Source organism: Pieris rapae, chromosome 9, assembly GCF_905147795.1.
Source record: "Pieris rapae chromosome 9, ilPieRapa1.1, whole genome shotgun sequence".
Lineage (NCBI taxonomy): Eukaryota > Metazoa > Arthropoda > Insecta > Lepidoptera > Pieridae > Pieris > Pieris rapae.
Genome location: NC_059517.1, coordinates 10,616,923 through 10,637,829, shown reverse-complemented (window position 1 = coordinate 10,637,829; position 20,907 = coordinate 10,616,923). Strand labels below are relative to the sequence as shown.

General features: G+C 33.2%; 2 protein-coding genes across 4 annotated transcripts; both read right to left on the bottom strand.

Annotated features, from left to right (window-relative positions):
• Positions 1 to 886: 886 nt before the first annotated feature.
• LOC110992876 (probable ATP-dependent RNA helicase DHX35) lies at positions 887 to 20,136 on the bottom strand. 3 transcript variants are annotated; one of them, XM_045629663.1, is made up of 17 exons: positions 20,096 to 20,124; positions 19,834 to 19,951; positions 19,060 to 19,325; positions 9,399 to 9,563; positions 7,421 to 7,501; positions 7,045 to 7,104; positions 6,463 to 6,622; positions 5,759 to 5,856; positions 5,225 to 5,471; positions 4,560 to 4,701; positions 4,367 to 4,486; positions 3,759 to 3,925; positions 3,192 to 3,319; positions 2,413 to 2,559; positions 1,970 to 2,060; positions 1,742 to 1,892; positions 887 to 1,245 (listed from the first exon to the last, which is right to left on the bottom strand). In XM_045629663.1, the coding sequence occupies exons 2-17, from the start codon at positions 19,865 to 19,867 to the stop codon at positions 1,131 to 1,133; spliced, it is 2,172 nt and encodes a 723-aa protein (XP_045485619.1). In that variant the 5' UTR covers positions 19,868 to 19,951; positions 20,096 to 20,124; the 3' UTR covers positions 887 to 1,130. The 3 variants fall into 3 exon arrangements, with proteins under 3 accessions (XP_045485619.1, XP_045485618.1, XP_045485617.1); XM_045629662.1 differs by having other exon boundaries at positions 19,834 to 19,958; positions 20,096 to 20,112; XM_045629661.1 differs by having other exon boundaries at positions 19,834 to 20,136.
• On the bottom strand, positions 13,856 to 18,496 carry LOC110992867 (ceramide phosphoethanolamine synthase). Its single transcript, XM_022258847.2, has one exon. It carries the CDS (start codon positions 17,719 to 17,721, stop codon positions 16,609 to 16,611), a length of 1,113 nt encoding a protein of 370 aa, XP_022114539.2. The 5' UTR covers positions 17,722 to 18,496; the 3' UTR covers positions 13,856 to 16,608.
• Positions 20,137 to 20,907: the final 771 nt, after the last annotated feature.

Here is a 20,907-nt window from a genome sequence, read left to right as displayed (position 1 = left end):
AGGGACTTCATTTGCTTAAACTTAGGTCTCATGGGATTGCTATCTCCAGGACCAGGGCATCAGAAATATCCTCATGACATTAAAGGGCGATTGGGAGCTCGCTGGCCGATGGAACCCGCGAAACCTCTTCTAATATTCATGTTTGATAATTCTATGGCAGAATTGTGCCAGCTACCTTCTGTGCTCGAGAAACGTATCGGATAGCGCTTTGATACGTCTCGAGCACCAGATCCCACCGGCTCTTTCGAAAGGCGGACAGTCAACAGATAAAACCCCGTTTGGTAGGTCTTTCGTCGGTCCCAACTGGGGCTTGTCTTCACTCGATTCGAATGCGAGAGTGGCTGAGCGTAGTCAAATATGTTATCTATGTCATGTATCGATTATCGTTTTTTTGTCTATAGGCAGGGTTCGGAACAATAGTCTATGACAGTCTGTCATAGATTAGACCTTGGCTGTTGCGTGGAGTAGTCGTCTTGTATTTTTTTTCTATTTTGTCCCTTGCTATACAATTTTTTTAAATATGTACTAAATCCTTTTTTCTCGCTCCCTAGACCTATAGGCTCCTACTACTGCAGTGTATAAGGCCGCAATGCTACTAAATCCTACCCTATCAAAGATGTTTGATACTTCTAAGCTAGAAACATATTTAATTATATTACCAACAACAATGGAAACTAAACAACAATGGTGGATCGTAGACAAAAGCAGATGCAGACACTATGAGGGATCTAGCAACTACTCGGTACTATTTAAACAAAGTACACAATGTACTCAGATATGCGCCTGCGCACATAATTCATGAGAGTTGTATTGTCATTCATTTTTTTATTTAATCGAAATAGAGTTAAGTTATCGTAATTTAAGGTAAAGAAACAAACATTTATTTGATCAACTGACTTTTATTAATTTTGTTGAATATTTACAAATTACAATTTTCAGGATAACATAAATTGCTGATGACGGTGGCGTTTGTCAGGTACAAGAAATTTGAGGCCCAGACTTAAATATTTGTGGTGCCTTTGATTTATTTCATTTTAAGTCCCAAAAAGGTTCAGAACTAAAAAGATACGTAAATAATCTCGTATCATTTAGATGAACTAACAATAGAACATGAAGTGGCTTGAATATATTCAGACGTGGGTGTAAAAGTGGGGGGCGATCTCCAGAAGCCACTCCTTCTCGATCGTCATCATCTCCCTCATGAACACCTTGTCTCCCGTGCTCTGGACGCTCGCGAACACCACCCTGGAGACATATCACCATTGCTTGGGTATTTTACTTTGCTCGAGACAAACTTATAGTCAGGTTTATTTTAAAATACTTAATTAGGGGTTAATTGTAGAGGGGTGGAAATTAAGGTATACATGTATTTTTGTGTATCATAAAAAAATTAAACAAAAAAAGAATTCTAAAAATAAATTATTGGGTTGGACACTCCTTAACGCATAGGTAGATATATATATATATATAGTTCGAAAGCTAGATTCTCAGACCTACTGAATATGGATAATAAAATTCATAAGAATCGGTCGAGCCATTTCGGAGGAGTACAGGAACTAATATTGTCACACGAGACTTTTATATGGAATTGATGAAATTCAATTAAACAATCGTGTAGTTCTGAAAATAAAGATGGCTCAACCGCGACGGCTGTAAGGCCATTTGTATATAATAAAGAAACATACAAGTTCTTTCCATATATAATTATATATGTATGTCTCGTAGTTAAATAAAATCTCACCAAGTAGGCTGTTGCACGTGAAAGAGGCAACTGTCGGGGCTGATGTGGAGCTTCGCCCCTCGGATCCCCTTGTAGGAGCCGTCGACGCTGAGCGAGGCAGCCTGAGGGAACAGACCGGACACCAGGCACTTCATCACGCGCCGGCTTTTGGCTGAAACATTTCATTTTGAAGTAACACTTGAGTAAGAGTTTGGTCATCGTCTCCCCCCCCCTCCTCTCCCCACTCACCGGTTCCCATGTCCAGGCCTTCGAATACTTTATTTTCAATTTTGAAGTTATCCTTGATTAACTTTTCCAAACTCTTTCTTATTTCACAGGCCTTGAACAATATTAATTGAATATTAGTTTACATTCGGTAAAAAATGTCGTTTCTTTCTGGATTTTCCTAAATTTTGAACCCTTGATTTTGGTCCCAAATAAATCATTCTTTTAAAGTTGGTTCATTGTTAAATTTTCATTTAATTAAAAAAATCATATAAATAAAATCAAAGTTGAAAATGATTTATTCATGTATGAAACACGATGCACACTAATTATCAACGTCAAAAAAGAAATTAGGTAAGAACGTCAAAGACTAGTTTTTAAATGCAGTTGATAAACAGTTATTTCCCTTATATAGACTACATAATAATTTACACCGACAGTAATATAAATATATGTATATAAAATACCTTTTCCATAACTCGGTAATTGATGAACATCTTCTGACACCAGTCCTTGCAGGCCTTCCGTTGCAACTTTTCATCTCTTTGTCTATTTTTCACTTTCGAGTAGGATTCGAATACATTTAAGTACATAATTAAGTCACCTTCGACCACCTGGAATTGTACATATGCACTATATATGTATAACATTACTGTCACATCAATTATACCATGTAACGAAAGCATATAAACCCAAAATTATTTACCCGAGACCCTACATACATCCATGCACATCATATCTTAAAAACTACTGAATCGATTTTGACAATAGATTATTGCCAACTAGATATATGATTTAAAAGTATTTATTTATTTATAATTTTTAAATTAAAAACTATGTTTAGTCAAAACGGATCAAACCATATATACGAAGTAGTTTTTGAAGTAAAACTTCTTTAGACGCATGAGTAAAAATTGTAGGGAACGTCACGAAGATGTGCAGCGTTTTTGTCGAAGAAAGGGGAGAGAGCGATTGAGACCGATGGAGAGAGAGAGAGAGAGAGAGTGAGAATGGGAGATCGAAAAAAAATACACGCTATTGGTAGATGTAGGCGTTTAGTATATTAGAATTAGACAGGTATATTATGTAAACAGTGTGATATCTGACTTCTTAGTAATGATTCATTTACAAAGAAGTTACATTTCTGACATGTGAACATCGTACGCACGCACTTTTTTGGATTAAAAAGAAAATTTGCTTTAGTCAAACAGTATGTTTTACAGTCAGTTTAAATAAAAAAATAAACCTCAAAGTTATTCCGCCTCACTACTCTCGCAGTCATCTTGTCTCTTCCCGCAACCTGTCTGACGAAGACGCCTTCCACCTGAAGCATCGACACTATCGAAAGCATTTCGTCGACGCAACCGAATTCACCTGAAACATCCACAATTGTTGAAACGGAAAATTGGAGAAATTGACAATTCAAAACACTTCACTTCATATTCACTCATACAATAATATTGTCTTGTGTGTAGTTATAACCGTTTGCCTTGTTTTTCGTGTTTTCATGTTCGCCAGTCTAGATCCCACCAGTGAACTGGTAATAAATAAAATATTAATTCACTAAATTTTTATTAAAATCAGGCAAAGTTAGGACATCACTAATATTGATTACATCCGTCCTACAAAGTTCTTACATAGATGACCCCGACGTGATTAAACAACTATTAAACAACAGATACCTAAAATCGCAAGTGTCGACTGGCTTTTAAGATTACTTGATTTTTTTTATGCAGTTAGTTATCACGATGACGTCATTACAGCAAGGTGCCTGGTCAACTTGTGCGTATAGTATTTGGAGTTATACACACACCGCTATTACACAACATCTTGGCGCACATGGGCTTGAGGGGCAGTTCGGCCATTTTGTTCCCGACGGACTCGCTCAGGTTCCCGGCTTTGTCTATCGCGTTCAAAGCGTACAGAGTCTCCAACCCCGACAGAAGACTCTTGGCCGGCGGAGGAGTTGGAAATGTAAATCTGAAAATCATTCAATAATCGATTAAAATATGAAATCAAATTAAGAGGTATTCAATTTTGTTGTCTCATTCCGTTGAGTGATTTTTAATTTAGGTTATTATAATAAAAAAAATGATATATATTATTTTATATTTAGCGCTTCTCATTCCTAGAAATATTATATTTAATAGAATTATGATGAAACAAACACTATAAGCAAATTAAAATCTAAGCTTTAGTATCATTAGATAAATATGATAAGGAAGCGGCCAAAAATAGAAAATCTATTATTATCTAGATTTTGTCAATAATATTTCTTAAATAACATACTCTCATAATGAACTTCGGACGTCCTAGAAAACTTCACACAAATTTAATTTAGACTGTTTCGTACAAGCTATTCGCACTTCAGGTATATTAATGGCAGAAGCAAAGACCAACATTCCTGAACATTCCACTTACCTCAACAAGTTGTGGATGCCCAGAGCCTTCAGCTGCAGCAGCAGCGAGGACAAATCGCTCCGAGACATCTCCGGGGGAACGCTCTCCGGCAACTTCTCGTACTCCTCTTCCGTGTACAGTCTGAAAGCGAACAATTATATCATCGACATATGCAAAAACGCATTTCTCATAATTGTTTGAATAACGAGCGAACCTGTAGCACATTCCCCGAGCCACTCTGCCCGCCCGGCCGGCCCGTTGCGTCGCGTTGTGTCGCGAGACGGGACAGACGGACATACACTCCACGCCCAGCACCGGATCGAAGTAGGGCAGCTTGTGGAAACCGCTATCTATCACTGGAAGGTCAATAGTTATTGCTTAACGTAGTCGTTGTCGGCTACCGAAGTAGAACCATGTTGACATCAGTTGAGACAAGCTGAATTAAAAATTTAAATATTTAGGCACATAACGGTTTATAATATTATATAAAAAAGTGCGTGCGCACATTTACAGAGAAGTAAAACTTCTTTATAAATAAAAAAAATAAAAGAAGAAAAAGAAATAAAGAAGAAAAGAATTTCCATCTAAATTTCTAATATGTAACTAGTAAACGAATACATCAGTTAATAGCGTGTATTTTTTCTCGATCTCCCTCTCACTCTCTCTCTTTTCTTCAACAAAAACGCTGCACATCTTCGTGACGTGCCGTAAAAATTTTACCCTCATGCACCTAAAGAAGTCTCACTTGAACAGTATTTTTTGATATGATAACAGGCAATTCAAACTTAGAATGAGTTTTTTTGAGATTATCATAATGGAAAAAATAAGATAATTTATGAATTTTGAAAATAAAAATAATAATATCAAAACGAGGCTAACCATAAACAATTCCCGGTATGGTAACACTGGTTTCGGCAATATTGGTCGCCAGTATGACTTTCCTGACGTTTTTATCTCCCATTTGAAAAACCTTAATCTGCCGATACAGCGGGAGGCTCCCGTACATTGGCAACACTGTCAGATTCGCCGCTTGTATTCCGCTCGAAAAACTTTTACGATATTTATTCTTCTCGTTATTTTCTTCGGCATATATTTGTAGAGTTTCGAGAGCTGCGAGGATTTCTTCCTGAAATATTATTTATTGTGTATTTTAATTTGTCCTTTTAAGAACATGCAAAGTACTTAGAGCCTACTACTTTGAGATTGTTAATAATCTGCCATGTGTCAAAACTGACGTTTTATTTAATTGTAATATTGGGAGTTTGTTGGTTATATATATATGGTTGGGTATTATCATTTGAATTCGAGAAGATTTTTTGTTAGTTCCTTCGGCTTGAATTAAGGGATTAAATTTATTATTTTAAAGAACTTTTACGAAATAAATTATTTTAAAGATTCCATGGAATATCTCACTTGTGAAGTCAGAAATGCCAAGACATCCCCAAACGGCTGGTTTTCGTGTATCTTGATGACCGTGTCCACCGTCGCTTTGACGTAGTCCGCTACTGGTTCTGAAATTATTCATCAAAGACTAAAATATAAATTATCTATTAAAATTTATACTAAAATATATATCAAAACTCTAAAAATATAATTTATCTTTTAAGTCTTCTACATCAACAAATTACCCACATCTTTTCCTTCTGTTTAATTGTGACTTCATTTATTAATTTCAATTATATGCCTTTATTATTTAACTTCATAACATACTTTATCCTTGGTATTTCATTTCTTTTTCCTTACCGTTAGAGTTAGAGTTGCCTAGAAGAGATTCCTAGTTAGCGATAAGGCCGCAGGTGCGCCTATGTTAAATTCATATTTTAATATATAAATGTGATAAAATACAAAAATCCTTCAGTTTTGTGTCTTATAGCATGAGGTTAAATAATATAAAAATGTGTTGAAATAAGAATAATGTAACCCTAATTTCCAACTCATATAACTAGTACATATTTATGTGAAATCTAATATAACCGAAAAACTATATGTAGCTTTATACATATATGTATAGGTTTTAGGCTATATTAGTGTACCTGTATGTCTGTGATAAAAATTCTCTCAAAAGTTCTACGTTTACGTATTTTCCATTTAAATCATCAAAATGATCACGGTTTTACCTTCCACGTAGAACACGTCGATTGGATGCGTCCTTCCCTGCATGGACATAATAACAGATGTGTCAGTGTGGCTGTTCTTAGCGCCTAAATTGAAGAAATCTTTTAGAAACTCGGCATCCATTGTCGCCGATGAGACGACGATTTTTAAATTTTTCCGTTTCTAAAAAAAAACAATTCCACAAATCAATTATCAGGACAATTATTTGGACGCTGAACCGAGAATTGGCAATTTCATTTTTTTTTTTGTTCTTAAACATGCCTCTTTATTTACGAACAATTTCAAATCAATAGGAGCATAGCAACAGACTATTGCACCCTGTTCCGGTTGAATCAGAGTCATCAGACTGAATCATAAAAAGACCAGAGTCTTCTTTTCATATCAATGATTTTTTTTTGGAACAGTGGGCAAACGGGCAGGAGGCTAACCAGATGTTAAGTGATACCGCCGCGGCCGCCGATGGACACTGAATGCAATCTATCATCTATCTATCGAAGAAAATGTGATATAAGAGATTATTATTCGATTCTTTATTATATTATTTTTATATATCTTTATAAAATCATACCTTAAACCTGGATTACCTTAGCAATTTTCTTCAAGAGCCCCATTAAAACATCCGTCATTTGGGATCTCTCGTGAACCTGAAATAATGTTGAGTAAAATTAATGTGTGTTTTTATCATTTTCTTCCTGTTATGTTAATATCAGTAATTATAGAAACAGCCAATAATCTTTGTAGGCTTTGGAGTCTAACAGTTTATGAAAGCATGGAGTTGCGATAGAAGTCGGTCTATTATCAAATCAAAAGCATAAAAACGGGCAGGAAGGTAAATGTAAAGTTATACCGCCGCCCATGGACGCCCATGGACGCCCACAATGCCAGAGGGCGCGAGTGAGTTGCCGGCCATTAAAATAAAATTTAGTTGAATTAATACCCATAATTAAAGAAACTATTTACCTCGTCTAGTACGATGCACGTGTACTGCATTAGAAGTGGTGACGCGAACATTTCCCTCAGCAGAACTCCTTCTGTCATAAACTGGAATAATTTGTTACTTTTCAAATAAAAATAAGACTGAGAAAACTTGTCCAAACGCGATAAATGTAACATATCAGGATTTCGGATTCCGTTTTTTGTTTTCAATTCTCAAACATCGTCTGTCGATCCTCTGTATGATTGATCGTCTTAAAATCGCGATCCCAAACGAATACAGACTGAATATAGGTCTTTCAATTGTAGTTTACAAAAATAATGACAAGGAAGGAATAAAATAATAAACATTTAATAAATAAGTTGTACTTATAAATGGAAATGAACTCTGATATTCATTTAAATAAACACTAAATTTAGGTTTAAATCATATACATATATTAATAATTAAAGATGGCAAAAGTTAGACGATACTTTAAAAAGTTGTTCTGTTAATAAACACTATTATATTCTATTAGGAAATAATATTTCAATAAATTCAAGGTCGTTTTGGTCATTAATTTTAAATGACATCAGTAACGATTTAGAATAAACGAGCTTTTTGTGATAAAATAATTCAATATATAATATATATTATATGATCGATTGAAATAACATTCAAAAACACCAATGCGGCTATTAAAAATGTTTCATTTTCTTCAATATCTATGTACTTTAACCTCGTCCTAAACATAACAAAAGCAAGTTTTTTTAAATATTTTTTGTCACCAGTCGAGGTAAACGTCTGACTACGTCATTTGTCAAGGGTACTTTGAACAAAAATACTTAAATTATAACAAAGTAGTACCTGGTTAATTTTAAATATTTTAAGATTTCATATGAACTAAATTCATAGGTATGGCAACATTTTGTACCTTTGAAGGTAGAATTTTCGAATAAACCTTTTATTAAATTACAGCAACGTTTGTTAATAAATTGGTCAAGTAGTTTGTAATCGATAAGAATACTTCAAACGGGAAAGTCCCCTTGAACTAATTGTACACTCAACAAAGTAAATAGATAAAGTACAATATTTTAATATGCATATATGTTTATATATAACTATAAGAATATATTAAAAAATCAAAAGCTTTAAAGTAGCACACTAGATGCTGAATAAAGTATGGGACGTAACATCTCAGATGAAACTACACAATCTGCAAAAGATAAGTCTTTGGTTAGAGCCTCACACATATTTTGGCAGTAAATTTATTAATTGTTTTATTGGCGACTCGATAATTACCTGATGCTTTAGGTTAAGGGTAAAGTAAAGTAATGTAAAGGGGTCATTGTCAAATGTAACCATGACCCTATGCCTCGGCTTTCTTTTCCAAAGTCCACTTTCAGTTTTCTATGGCAGTTGGAGGTAAGTTTGTGTTAAGTGAAAGGAATGTATCAAAATGTAAATATCGGATTGACATCGCTTGAAGGGTCAGGTCAGGGTCAAGTCATTGTAAGGTCGGTCGGTCACGACTTCATTCATTACATTCAGATTGAGGTTATTGTCTTTATTATATCATCTAAAGTGACGTAATTGGCTGACTAATCAAAATCCACGTGGCATTCAATACATAAGTTTTTCTATGTAAGATAATCTTTTATGGAAGTAACAATAATGTATTAATGTAATAATGTATTGTAGGGATGGGGTACTGGAGTAACCATTTGTTCAGTGTAAGTAAAAAGCAGATCAATTTGATCTATATACGTATGTAATTAAATAATAATGAGTATGATACTTGGTAATGTACATAACTTTATGAACGTGTGTTCGCAAATTTCTCGAAAACTAAGGTAATATCGAGCGCCACGCATATCACATTCTGTATCACCATTATACGACGAAGGGAACAGTTCAGTTTCATCGAAAATAGCTATACGTACAGGAATTTTCGAAATATAACCATATTCCATACGAAGGCAGTCAAAATTTGTTTTTTTTTCTAAAAAAATAAGCTATAAGTACCACTATGCCTGTATCAGGCGTCCTGCAGGAAGTCATGGCGGCAGAGTAACCAACATCTTCACCGAGTGTAGCCCCTCTCTCCTCAGCGACGCGACACGCGAGAGACACGCACGCCGTGACACGCGGCTGGGTCACGCACACTTTGTGACCCACTTCGTTAACATACTGAAATCAGTTTCAAATTGAAAGATAATAATATGTTTTTACTATAATAAGCATGTACACTGAAATCTATGATAAACTATTGTTTGTCACGGAACAATCTCGTTTGTTACATTACAAATTCCAAAACTTCAGTGGTCCTATCAAGGGATTGGCGAAGAGACTTAGTTCTGCAGCTTACGCGGTCAAAGAGATTCGCTCACTGACCGATTTCGATACAGCTAGGCTTTTTTCATCCTGCAGAATAGGGCTATTCGTGTAATCTATAATTTAAAATGTAGGGAATCGCTGAGAGATAAATTAAAGGATATTAAATATATTACGAGGGAAACTTACCTTTCCCTCGTAATATAATTATGAAAATTATATGTTTGTATGCAAAAATAGTGATAAGTTTACTAGAAAGTAAATCTAGTTGATAAAAGGGCTTGGGAATACTGGGCAGGCTACTTCTAATTAATTCGTTATATTTGTTTTAAAATAAGTATTGTTTGATGATTTGCTTTTCTAAAAGAGTACCGAGAGTTTTTTTACGCCGACTTTTTATCTCGCCTACAGCCATTGTCTTCTTTGCCGATGAGTAGAGATGCCTGCAGGTTCAAATTTAATGACGTTGAAAAAGTGATACCGGTTTATCTTATGTTGCATAATAAACGTATTTTATTTTATATTTATTTAAATAACAAAAAAGTTTTCTATGTTAGTAAAATGTCGAAAAAGTGGTTTCTTAGACGTTTTACATATTATCCACATGAATCTGTATAAAAGAGACCTTGACTTTAGTAAAACTCTCGATAAACTAGAAAAAATCTAATTTGAAACCAGTCAAGGGGTCGTAAAAAAACTCAAAAGTTATGTATTTGTTTGTTTTGTTTATTAATAACACACATAAATTACGTGTGCAGTGCAAAATAATATAAAGTTAATTGGAATTTGTTTAAAAGAACCAACTATGAAATCGTCGTAGACTAATAAAACACGTGTTTGTTGAAATGGTGATTAACATATTACAAAGAATATTGAATATAAGTTTAAAAATTGTAAAAATGAAATTGGTTTTAAAGTTATTTCACGGAATTACTTTACCTTTTGCGTTATTATTGTTTTTAATGTTTACAATTTAACCTGCGTGGTTAACACACGCATTAATAACACAAAAAAAAAAACAATGTAAAACCTGCCTCTGCCTTATATGCATATATTTTACATACTCAGGTCCAAATTTAGGGTTTGAAACTTCAAAGTTTAGTAAGAAAAAAACTTTATTATACAAAAGAATATTTAGGTAAATAAAGTGTACTACATATATCGGAGGTAGGTACACTAGGATTCGCTGTGTCGTGGGCAGCCTCTTCCTATTGACATGTTAAATGTAATGTACTTATGTCTGATATTTTCTGTATCAACATAGGAAGAGTTAACAAAGTGTTGTTTAAGATAATTACTTAATGTTACTAAATTCTGTGTCTCTCTTCAAGATAATACCAAAATTCACTTATTATTGCCTGCAATCACTAACGTTATATTGTACCTTGAAAAACTAATTTTAGATATGGAAATATGAAATATGTCTAAATTCCGCAGGCTATAACTATGTTACTCTCTTCCAATATATGCTTATTGGAGATAATATCATCTCACAGCTCATCATTTTAGGATCTCTGCCATTAAGTTCTGGAATAGTCTACCCGATTCCATACGATTACTACGGCTAACTCCCTAACTTCTATTAAAATTCTTGTATTTTTATTTAATGTAACGAAATGTAAATAAATATGAATATGAAATATCTATGAAGATATCATGTGAATGGAGTCGTCGTAAGAATTTACCTGAGCATTATTGATGTCTGATCATTGCAGCTAAAGCATTTTAAATATTTTTTTAATTTCATAAAATAAATAAAATTTTATCAATGCTCAAATCAAGTATCAAACGTCTATTGACTACTTGCGTTGAAATACTTGCGTTAGCTTTAAATACTATTATTGAAAAATTATTTAATTTCATACAGGCATACAGTCATAGATTATGAGGCATATACTTCAGGTGCAATTAAAAGGTTGATAAAATCTTATGAAATAAGCAGTATGTTAACGTTTTATCAAACACCTGTGCTCAGTAATTTACTTCTAATAATTTTATAGAACTATCTCCTATAATCATTTTCCAAACAATCATATGTGCACAAAAAAATGTGCCAATAGAAAACAAATTTTGTAAATATATCGAGGTAAGTCAAACTTGCATGCGGTAACCACTAAGCTGAATGATCGATATCGAGTTGTTAAATTTAAAAAAAATATATAGATATATTTTGTGCTTTTATAGAGACGTAATCGTGAGCTTAGGAATTAAAAACATTTCGTTAATATTAGCCGAATGAACTATGAATAATAGGATAACAATTACCAACAAAAATAGTTACAAATTGTAACGTATACCTAATTATAACGTAAAGTGGGTGGCAGTTTCCTATGTCAAAACGATAATGAAAAACATTTATTTTTCCTTATTATTTAATAAATAATTTAACAATATCCAAAAATAAATTGTTACTAATTGAATCTGTAATGACAATGAACTGGTCATGTAACAAAATACAACAGATGGCTATTAATGACAATACAATAGAAGAGAGCATACAGCAAAAGTGGGCAGACCAAAGAGATGGTAGACTGATGACTTGATATAAATAGCAGGAAAAGACTGGCAAGCAGACTGTTGGCAAAGATGAAACTTGAATGGAGACACGTGGAGTGTGGAAAGTCTTTACCCCAGATCTGCTGATGAATAACTAACTATTAACTAACTTGCTTTTAACATTTGAAATTGAACTTAAGCATATGGAAAGCAAGACTTTTAATTTTTAACTAAATGTGTTGTTAATAGACGTGTCAAATTTTTATACATTTTTTGAGGGAAGTTAAAATTCACAATCTGTTTACTAGCACGGGCGGGTTTTTTTTATGGACGGGCATGAGGCACGAGGATGATACCGCCGCCCATGGGCACTCTCTATGCCCGAGGGCTCGCGAGTGCGTTGTCGACTTTTTAAGAATTGTTTCTGTCCTGTACGGACCCAAAGAAGAATTGGTTCGTAAGTAATTCGTTATCTTTTTCATCTCATAATTTATTTATAATAGATAAATGATTTTTTTACCGTTTATTACGCACACGAATTACTGTATAGGTATTTAAAACAACCTAATTCTCTCAGGTGTAAGAAAGTATATTCGCACGTGTTTCACGGAGAAATCCATGCTTGAATGCTCGGCTGCGAAATGGTGCTATTGAGGTATTTTTGTAGTACCTAGACATTAAGAATAAACTCCACTAATTAAATACGCAAATTTACATTTAACTCAGCATAAATGGTTCCGACATATTCAAAATGTGTGATCAATGTATATGTTAAATATAACTTTATATTAATTAGTTTTATACTTTGCTTGCCAAAGCAAAATGAGTTGATTGTGCATAGTTACAGTTAGATGCTTGCAAGAGAATGGGATACCACCATTAAAACCTGGAGTTACAGATGGCTAATTTTTCTCTCGTCCCTTACATAAGAGAAAAAATCTACTTATAAAATTTATATTCCAAGAACATACAGGACTATAGGACATATAAGATTTACGACTATATTAGCTGTTTCCTACGAAGCACAGGTTTTTACACTCCTTCCACGTAGACAACGTCGCATCTTAATGTTATACATATATAATGGTTATTACATATAACAAAAATCTAAAAGGTTAATGCTCCCACAAAAGTGGAGCCTATAATCAAGTTTTTTTATTAATAATTGCAATATAAGTGAAATGATGAAATATAACGGTTTTTTCAATGGCAGTTACTTTACGTCGATGATTTTTCCAAACAAAAACGGTCAGTAACAAATACGACTCGCATATCCAATACGACGTAAAAAACACATAAATCAGGCGACTATTTTATAGTTAGTGGTGCACGATTTGCTAAATAATAAAAAAAAAGAAATATATTTTTTTAAAACCACCTACATTAATTACATAACCACACGAGTGATTGACACTACTAATTTAAAGTAAGCATTAGAGAAACTTTAATACTCAACGGGGCAACAGCCATTTCGGTTTCCAATTATTTATATTTAGGTATTTTATTTCATTAAAAATATGTTAAAATATGTAATGAGCTCGCGACTCGATGCCCCAATAAGGCACAGAAGGCTGATAACCTACTTGTCTATAATGAAAGTTTTGACTATTTTATTAATAGTTTTGTTTATAATAAAATAAATAAAATTGTAAGACGTTAAAAAATATTTTTATTTATTTTTTTATTACTATTTGACAACACTCGGCTGAAAAATCAATTCCTTTATATTAAAAATTAACCAAATGTTTTATTTTATAACAGTAGGTACATTTCAATAAAACTATTATTTTAATTATCTTATTCATAAAACATAATAAACACTAGCACTGTATGAACGAGTACGATTTCTAAAACGCTAATGTCATAACTGTAATTCAACTGCATTTCAATAATCGATATTACAAATAAATCACAGATAACGCTTTAATATTCTTAACACTTAAAACATAGTACAAATAATCCATCACACACAGAAATTAATACTTGACTTAACTGTTTAGCATTTCGCGTGGGTGGGGCACGGGCATCATTACCACTGATTTTCAACATAATTTTGTCTGTGTGTTAGAATTATTAAATGTGATGTTACGTGCTTCATTAATTGATTGTATAATGTGCAGTAGATTTTATGGTAAATCAACATTCGTAATTATATATACACAACATATATCTATCTCTTGTAATCGAACACGTGTGCAAGTTCATGATAACACTTAAATCTGTTTTGGATTTGATTTATGAAACACGAAACGCAATTTCGAGAAATTTGTAGCTTTATTAAATTTAACCGTCTGTGAATTTTATCATAAATATGCTAAGTGTGAACTTTGGACGGACGCTATCTAATGCTCTTTTAGAAAAACTTTTATCTCAATAAATTAATAATATCGTGAGCATTTCAATTAAATTATGGTTGATAATTTTACATCGCACAGAAAATTTAGAGATTAAAAATAATAACAAATTTCTAGAAGAACACATCCAGGTCACTTTTTATTAATTTAAATATATTATAAATACATAAATTTCTATAAACGTTATTCGTGTTAGGTTAAGTTAGGTTAACACGAATTTATAACACAACGTTTAATTAAAATCTTATTGTCGCGATAATATGTACACATATATTCTATGTTAACAATATATCTTCAATTCCAGATTATAACACATTATATAAGATCAATGTGAATTATGTTTAACTAACAGCGGAATTTATATATGAAAATCGGGCTATCTTAGAAATAATAGTAATATATAGTATGTGTTAGGAAGTACATGTTTAATAGATCACAAGTTAGGATAGGAAAAGTTTTACATATAAACTATCATCCCTTATCAATGGGGTACTATCTTCATCAAGGCCAGCCAAAGATTGGCACTTTTTATTAGACAAACAGCAATCTCTCTAAAAAGGATGAAAATAGTTTTACATTTTAGAATTTGTACATTAATTTTGTTGTTTTAATTTATTTTTGGACATGTAACTAATAAAATATGTCTCACATTAATAGAACCAGGTAGTCGGTCTCGGATACCGGGATATAAAAACCTGATACCTCTACAAAAATCAGTCAACATTCTAGCCTTGTAAACTTCCCATTGTTTTGGCACAATGGATTACTACTTCACAATATCACAATATTCACCTTGAGAAAGAGCTTTTAACAAGCGTCGACAAAAAGCTAATCAAAAATATTGTTAAAATAGCTATTTTGAAACAAGATGTCAAACAGGCATTTCGCGAAATAAACATTGCGTGTGTTAAAAACGTTCACTGGATTATTTTATTACCTCCAGGGGAAATTAGAAAAAAATACGTTGAATGGTTAAATAAAAATTAATATACCTATAAATTGTCACGTGATTACATTGTCATAGCTAAATTATAATTCTGCTTAGAGATGATAGTGACACATTTTAATAATAAAATTTAACTTGTGATAAATGCGTATCGTCAGGGCCTGATTAACCCTTAGGATAATTAGGCTGCAGCCTAGGGAGCGACCATCTACTCTAGAGTCTAGAGGGTCGCGGGCGCGCTTAAATCGCGTCTTCGCTAGGGAAGATGCTATGCATCATATCTGCAATTTCAACTAGACCGATACAAAATACTAAATGAAATAAGAACTGGAAACAGATGGCAAATTGTATTATTTAAATTAGATTAAGAATCGATGGTAGGTACCATCTCCAAAAAAATCAAAGTAAAAAGACCAAAATAGAACAACTATATCACACTGATTTAGGAGTGTGTTTGGAATGCGTCCATTCATTCTGCGACACCCCTGAACCCCAAAGGCTTTGTTGCAATTAATAAAAAAAATATTTCTTTTATGTTCCCGAATGAGGATATAATATTATTAATTTTTTGACAATGGGTGTAACGAATTGCAGCGGCGAAAGGTCTTTTACAGGACTTAAAAGAGTAAAAAGTTACTTGCGCTCCACACTTCGCCAAAAACTTCCATAGTTCTTCCTAATGTAGGATAGAAAGGGTTTTTTTACAGATTATTAAATTAAAAAAAAAAATAAAGGGGCCAATCCAGATTAATAGCCTAGAGCGGTCGGAACTCTCGATCAGTCTCTGCGTATCGTCTATGGTTTAACTGTCACAGTAATGTACTTCGGCTCGGGTACATGAGAAATAAATAGTACAGACTGTAAAGCCAAACTATAACAAAATAATACAATAATTTATTTTTAATCGCGTTACACATTTGAGGTAAACTGTTATAATTACCCGAATTATACTTGTCAAGGTCATTTAAAGTGGATTGTTTAACAGATTATTAAAAAAATAATAGTTTACCTACTATATATAGCTCTTAATCATTCTTACAAGTTACATACTATCTCACATGGACGTTTGCTTGTTGAAAATTCACAATCAGTTTCTATTAATTTCTCATACATCTAACCCATTGACGACAAAATATCTTATATTTTCGGTAAAATACTCTGAAGCCGCAGCAGCAATCACTAAGCCAATGTAACCGCTGTAGTGGACAGCTTTCAAGAAACCCCACGTTTTATCACAAAACACTGCTAAAGAGAGCAAATGAAGATAACTGTGCGGGTTGACTATCCGCCACATACCCGTCGCCACATAGAACTTTGTAGATTTGAAGGCTGTTATTCGCCTAACAATATCGTATTCAACGCAATTTTCCAACAGATTTTGATATAAGTCAATATATCTATTCCAAGCGAGGGAAGACAAGAGCATCTGCCCGGAAAATAGACCTATCACCTGAACAATTCTCTGGAAGGACACTTTAGTTTTGTATGAAATTCCTATATCAGTCGTATGATCTTTCTCGATATCTTCACTCGAGTTAATTTCCTTTAATTGATGATAAGGCAAAGTGCTCACTGGTGTACCTTTGTAGCCACGTCTCGGGGGATTATTCTTAAGATACAACATGATCCCCACCATCATACATATTACCCCTAATAAATCACAAATACCGTCGACCCAATACCCCAATGTCCCGACTTCCGATCTCTCCCCTTTAATGTGCTTTCTTTCCCTAGCCACGTGACCGTCGAGGTCATCTAAAAACATTCTTATTTGAAATAATATTATTCCAATACGCCGAGCAGCCAAGTTTTGACAAGTTAAAAGTTTGGCTCCAATGAGAGCGATAACAACATGGGTGAACGATATCATGTTCGGTGTCAAAAATAAAAGTCTATCAGATATTCCTAAAGCTATATCCAGAATCGAGCATAGCGGTCCATAAATGTAGTGATTTATGTGATCGACCATGAGTGCCTTCACGGTCGGGTGACACAAGGGATTAATGCTGCATGGGATCCAGACTTCGTCGTCATAATTCCTATAAATACTCTTGGATGTCGAGGAGTCTTGAGTGTCATTTTCTAATTGTTCAAACTGGTCCAACCCATATTTTTCTATCCGTAAGTACAGAAGCGCGTCCATAAAAATACAGTAAACGACGACTAGTAAGAGTAAAACTGTGAGAATTTTACTAGCTTGAGACGAAGGCCACATCATATTGTAATATATAATATTATTCGTTCACGCATGTGCAGGTTTATTTCTAGCCAAGGACAAGATTAACACGGGTTACGTCAAAAATAAAAACTTCTGCTGCTTCCCAAACGGTAGAACGGTTTACACAATCCAAATTCCGTAATCCCATTTAAACGCGTAGGCACGACCGCACACGTACTATTTTCGATATCACAATTTATCGTTCGTAAAAATTAACATGAATTGAAGTCCGTTCCGTTCTAAATCTTAATCCGTTCACATATAACACACAACTTTTTTATTATCGCACTGCACATTTCCTTCGAAACCCGCACGACTCTCGTAAAACAACGGCATTTATTAGAAGTCCGTTAAATCGATGTCAGCTCATGGAACGAGTTTACAATTTTATACGAAACTTGTCGGCTAAATTTGCCCGCTGCTTAGGTAAACTTTGAAGAAGCTTGTTGAATGTCTGAAGAGTATCGACAATGTTTACAGAATAATTATGGATTTGCTGGAAACGAGCGAATACGACAACGTGCGTGCGCATACCGCGGCCGCGGGCGGTAGAATGACAACAAAGTTGAAAGTTTACAAATTACAGCAGACGAACAACAATGAATTACGACCCAGCAGTTTAACGCAGACTGTTCAACATTTTCCAAATTTGTAGAAACTAAGAAAATTTATAGGCGTAATACAAGGCGTTACTAATTAAATATTTGAGCATTAGCCATTATTAGGATTGCCACAGAATTGTTAGGTGCATTAATATCTGCTTGGGTTCAATAAGCATACTCCGCTATTAAATTTTGTTTAAACAGATGTTACAGATAATTAAAATAGAAAAGGTAATGTTTGCAAGATAAATGAAGTAATTTTAAAGGATTTTTTGAAAAAATATTGATAAATATTTATTCTAAAACTGCATTTAAAAGGTAATGAGCATAATTTAAATAAAGTTAGTTAGTTAAATCTTTATAAATAAAATATTAATGATGGTCTTACGATTTTGGTGTAGGTAATAAAATTAAATCTTAACAACATCTATGGTAAAAATATCAAAATATTAGGAAACATGATGCAGGAAAAATCAATCAATAATGAAAAACAAATAGTAGTTATGTACACAACTTTTGTTTGTTTCAGCAAGTGAATATTTTGATTATAAGTAATAGTAGTTATATGATCATACCTCAATATAAAAGTCTACACTTTGTAAAAAAGATAAAAGCAGGTGTAGTAAATAATAATTAAATCATTTTAATATTGATTCATAACTTTAATGCTAAAAGGAATTACATATTTCTCACAGATTGAAAACTAAAAAATAAATTACATATATATACTACTTACCTGAGGCACTTGAGTAGACTTCCCACAGCCCGTTTCACCAATTAATATCAAGGTCTGATATTTCTCCAACAAATACAATATGTGGTTTCTATATTGAAAGACAGGGAGCCTCTGTCTTTGTGTTTCTAAAGGTAAGTGGTGATATCGATTATACACAACATTAGTTTTAGAATCTGTATCTGTCGTCAAGGCTGTATCTATGTTAGGGTTTACCAGTGTTTCTATCTCCCCACTTTTGTTTCTAACTGGGTAGAGAATATCATCAGCTGAAAAAAGTTTTGTAACTGAACATATGGACTTGTGATAACTAGATGTCAATATTTTAAAACAAAAAAAATATTAGAAACATGTCCATGCAAAGTAATAACACCTCTTATTTATTATTATATACATACAAGCTGGTAAATTATGCAATGTAAACAAAACTCAATTTAAGTGTAAACCACTTAAATTGATCCAGGTATGGAGGAACTTTAATTTGATTTATATAAATTAATAATCACTCTAGAGACATGTCATTGTTTAAAGTACTTTAAACGAATTAAGTCAATTGTTTATATAATAAATGTAAACAGGATTATGAACAATGATGTTTTGACTTATAATTATTGTCACAGGCTAGGCATAGAAGGCTTTTCTAATAAAAATTTTTCAATTTATAACCTTATAAAATAATTATAAGAAATCGACCTTAAGACTAAAGATACAGTAAACAGTTAGTAGTAGCTTAGTTTGCTTGTAGTGATGATGTGCCTAATGCCAAATATTACATACCAGGTTTTTGAAAAATCGGTTTTCGTGAAATCATTTTTGGTGTTTAATAATCATTTAGTAGTCCAACACGATTATTCTGTAACTTAAGTATAACTCCTGGGTGGACTGGTAGATGTAACTAAAAACTTTATTTCGTATTTACATTTTCTCAAAATGTTCAACAAACAAGTCGAAAAATATGCAATATGTCTGTCAAATTGTCTTTTAGTGTTAACTACTTCGTTTCTTAAATAGTAAATATTTAATAATAGTAAATGACTACCATGCTGTTTATTATTGTTCAGTGGACATTAACATTTAACATCAATGATCAATCATCAAAGATATTTTAAGGGAATACTTTTTTTTTAAAATCATTTATTCGCCAGAAACAAGTCCATAGGCATAGGGGAATACTTTATTTCAGTGTTGCCAGATGGTCTTGACGTAATACCCCTAGACTTATTTGATTTCACCAGTTGAGATAGACCCTCCTCCGCCCATTATCATATTTAGGACCACGTGGCTTGAAATCTGGGTCACCATGAGAACAACCTAAAAGTCAATGCGACACTATATATATGCGGTACATAAATACTTTTAGTAAAAAATAATGATCAAAAACCATAAATTACACAAAATATATTATATTTTCTTATATGTATTACTGAATTTTAATTTAATTGTAGTTATTTGTATTTAATTAATGTCACATCGTTCTGTGACAGCTTAAACGATTATACAATTAGTAAGGTTAAGCACGCGGGTCCTATTCTTAGGATGTGTTCGTACTTCAATTAAGTTCCAAAATCAGAACCATAGCAAAAAAACTGTACTTGGCGTTATTTTGAAATTTGCCCTAAAAAACCCCCAAATATTCTTTCCCCCTATTCTGCTCCTAGCTCGGTTGAAAAACCCGTAAATGTAGGGAAAATCTGATCTGGCAACACTACAGTTTAACTAGTGTTGCCAGATGGTTTCGGCGTCATAACGATAGACTAATTTGATTTCCGCCCAACTCGGTAAATCAAACAATATTGAGTTTGAAATTAAATCGTTTGAATTCGATTTTAAATCGTGTGATATATTAATTCT

Bases quoted from the DNA above. Each gene is read 5' to 3' on its own strand.
- LOC110992867 (XM_022258847.2), bottom strand. From the start codon at position 17,721: ATGATGTGGCCTTCGTCTCAAGCTAGTAAAATTCTCACAGTTTTACTC.
- LOC110992876 (XM_045629661.1), bottom strand. From the start codon at position 19,867: ATGATTTCACGAAAACCGATTTTTCAAAAACCTG. The intron at 3,926-4,366 runs GTAAGTGGAATG...AATGATTTTCAG, and splicing joins GGCATCCACAACTTGTTGAG to ATTTACATTTCCAACTCCTC. The intron at 1,893-1,969 runs GTGAGTGGGGAG...GAAATGTTTCAG, and splicing joins AGGCCTGGACATGGGAACCG to CCAAAAGCCGGCGCGTGATG.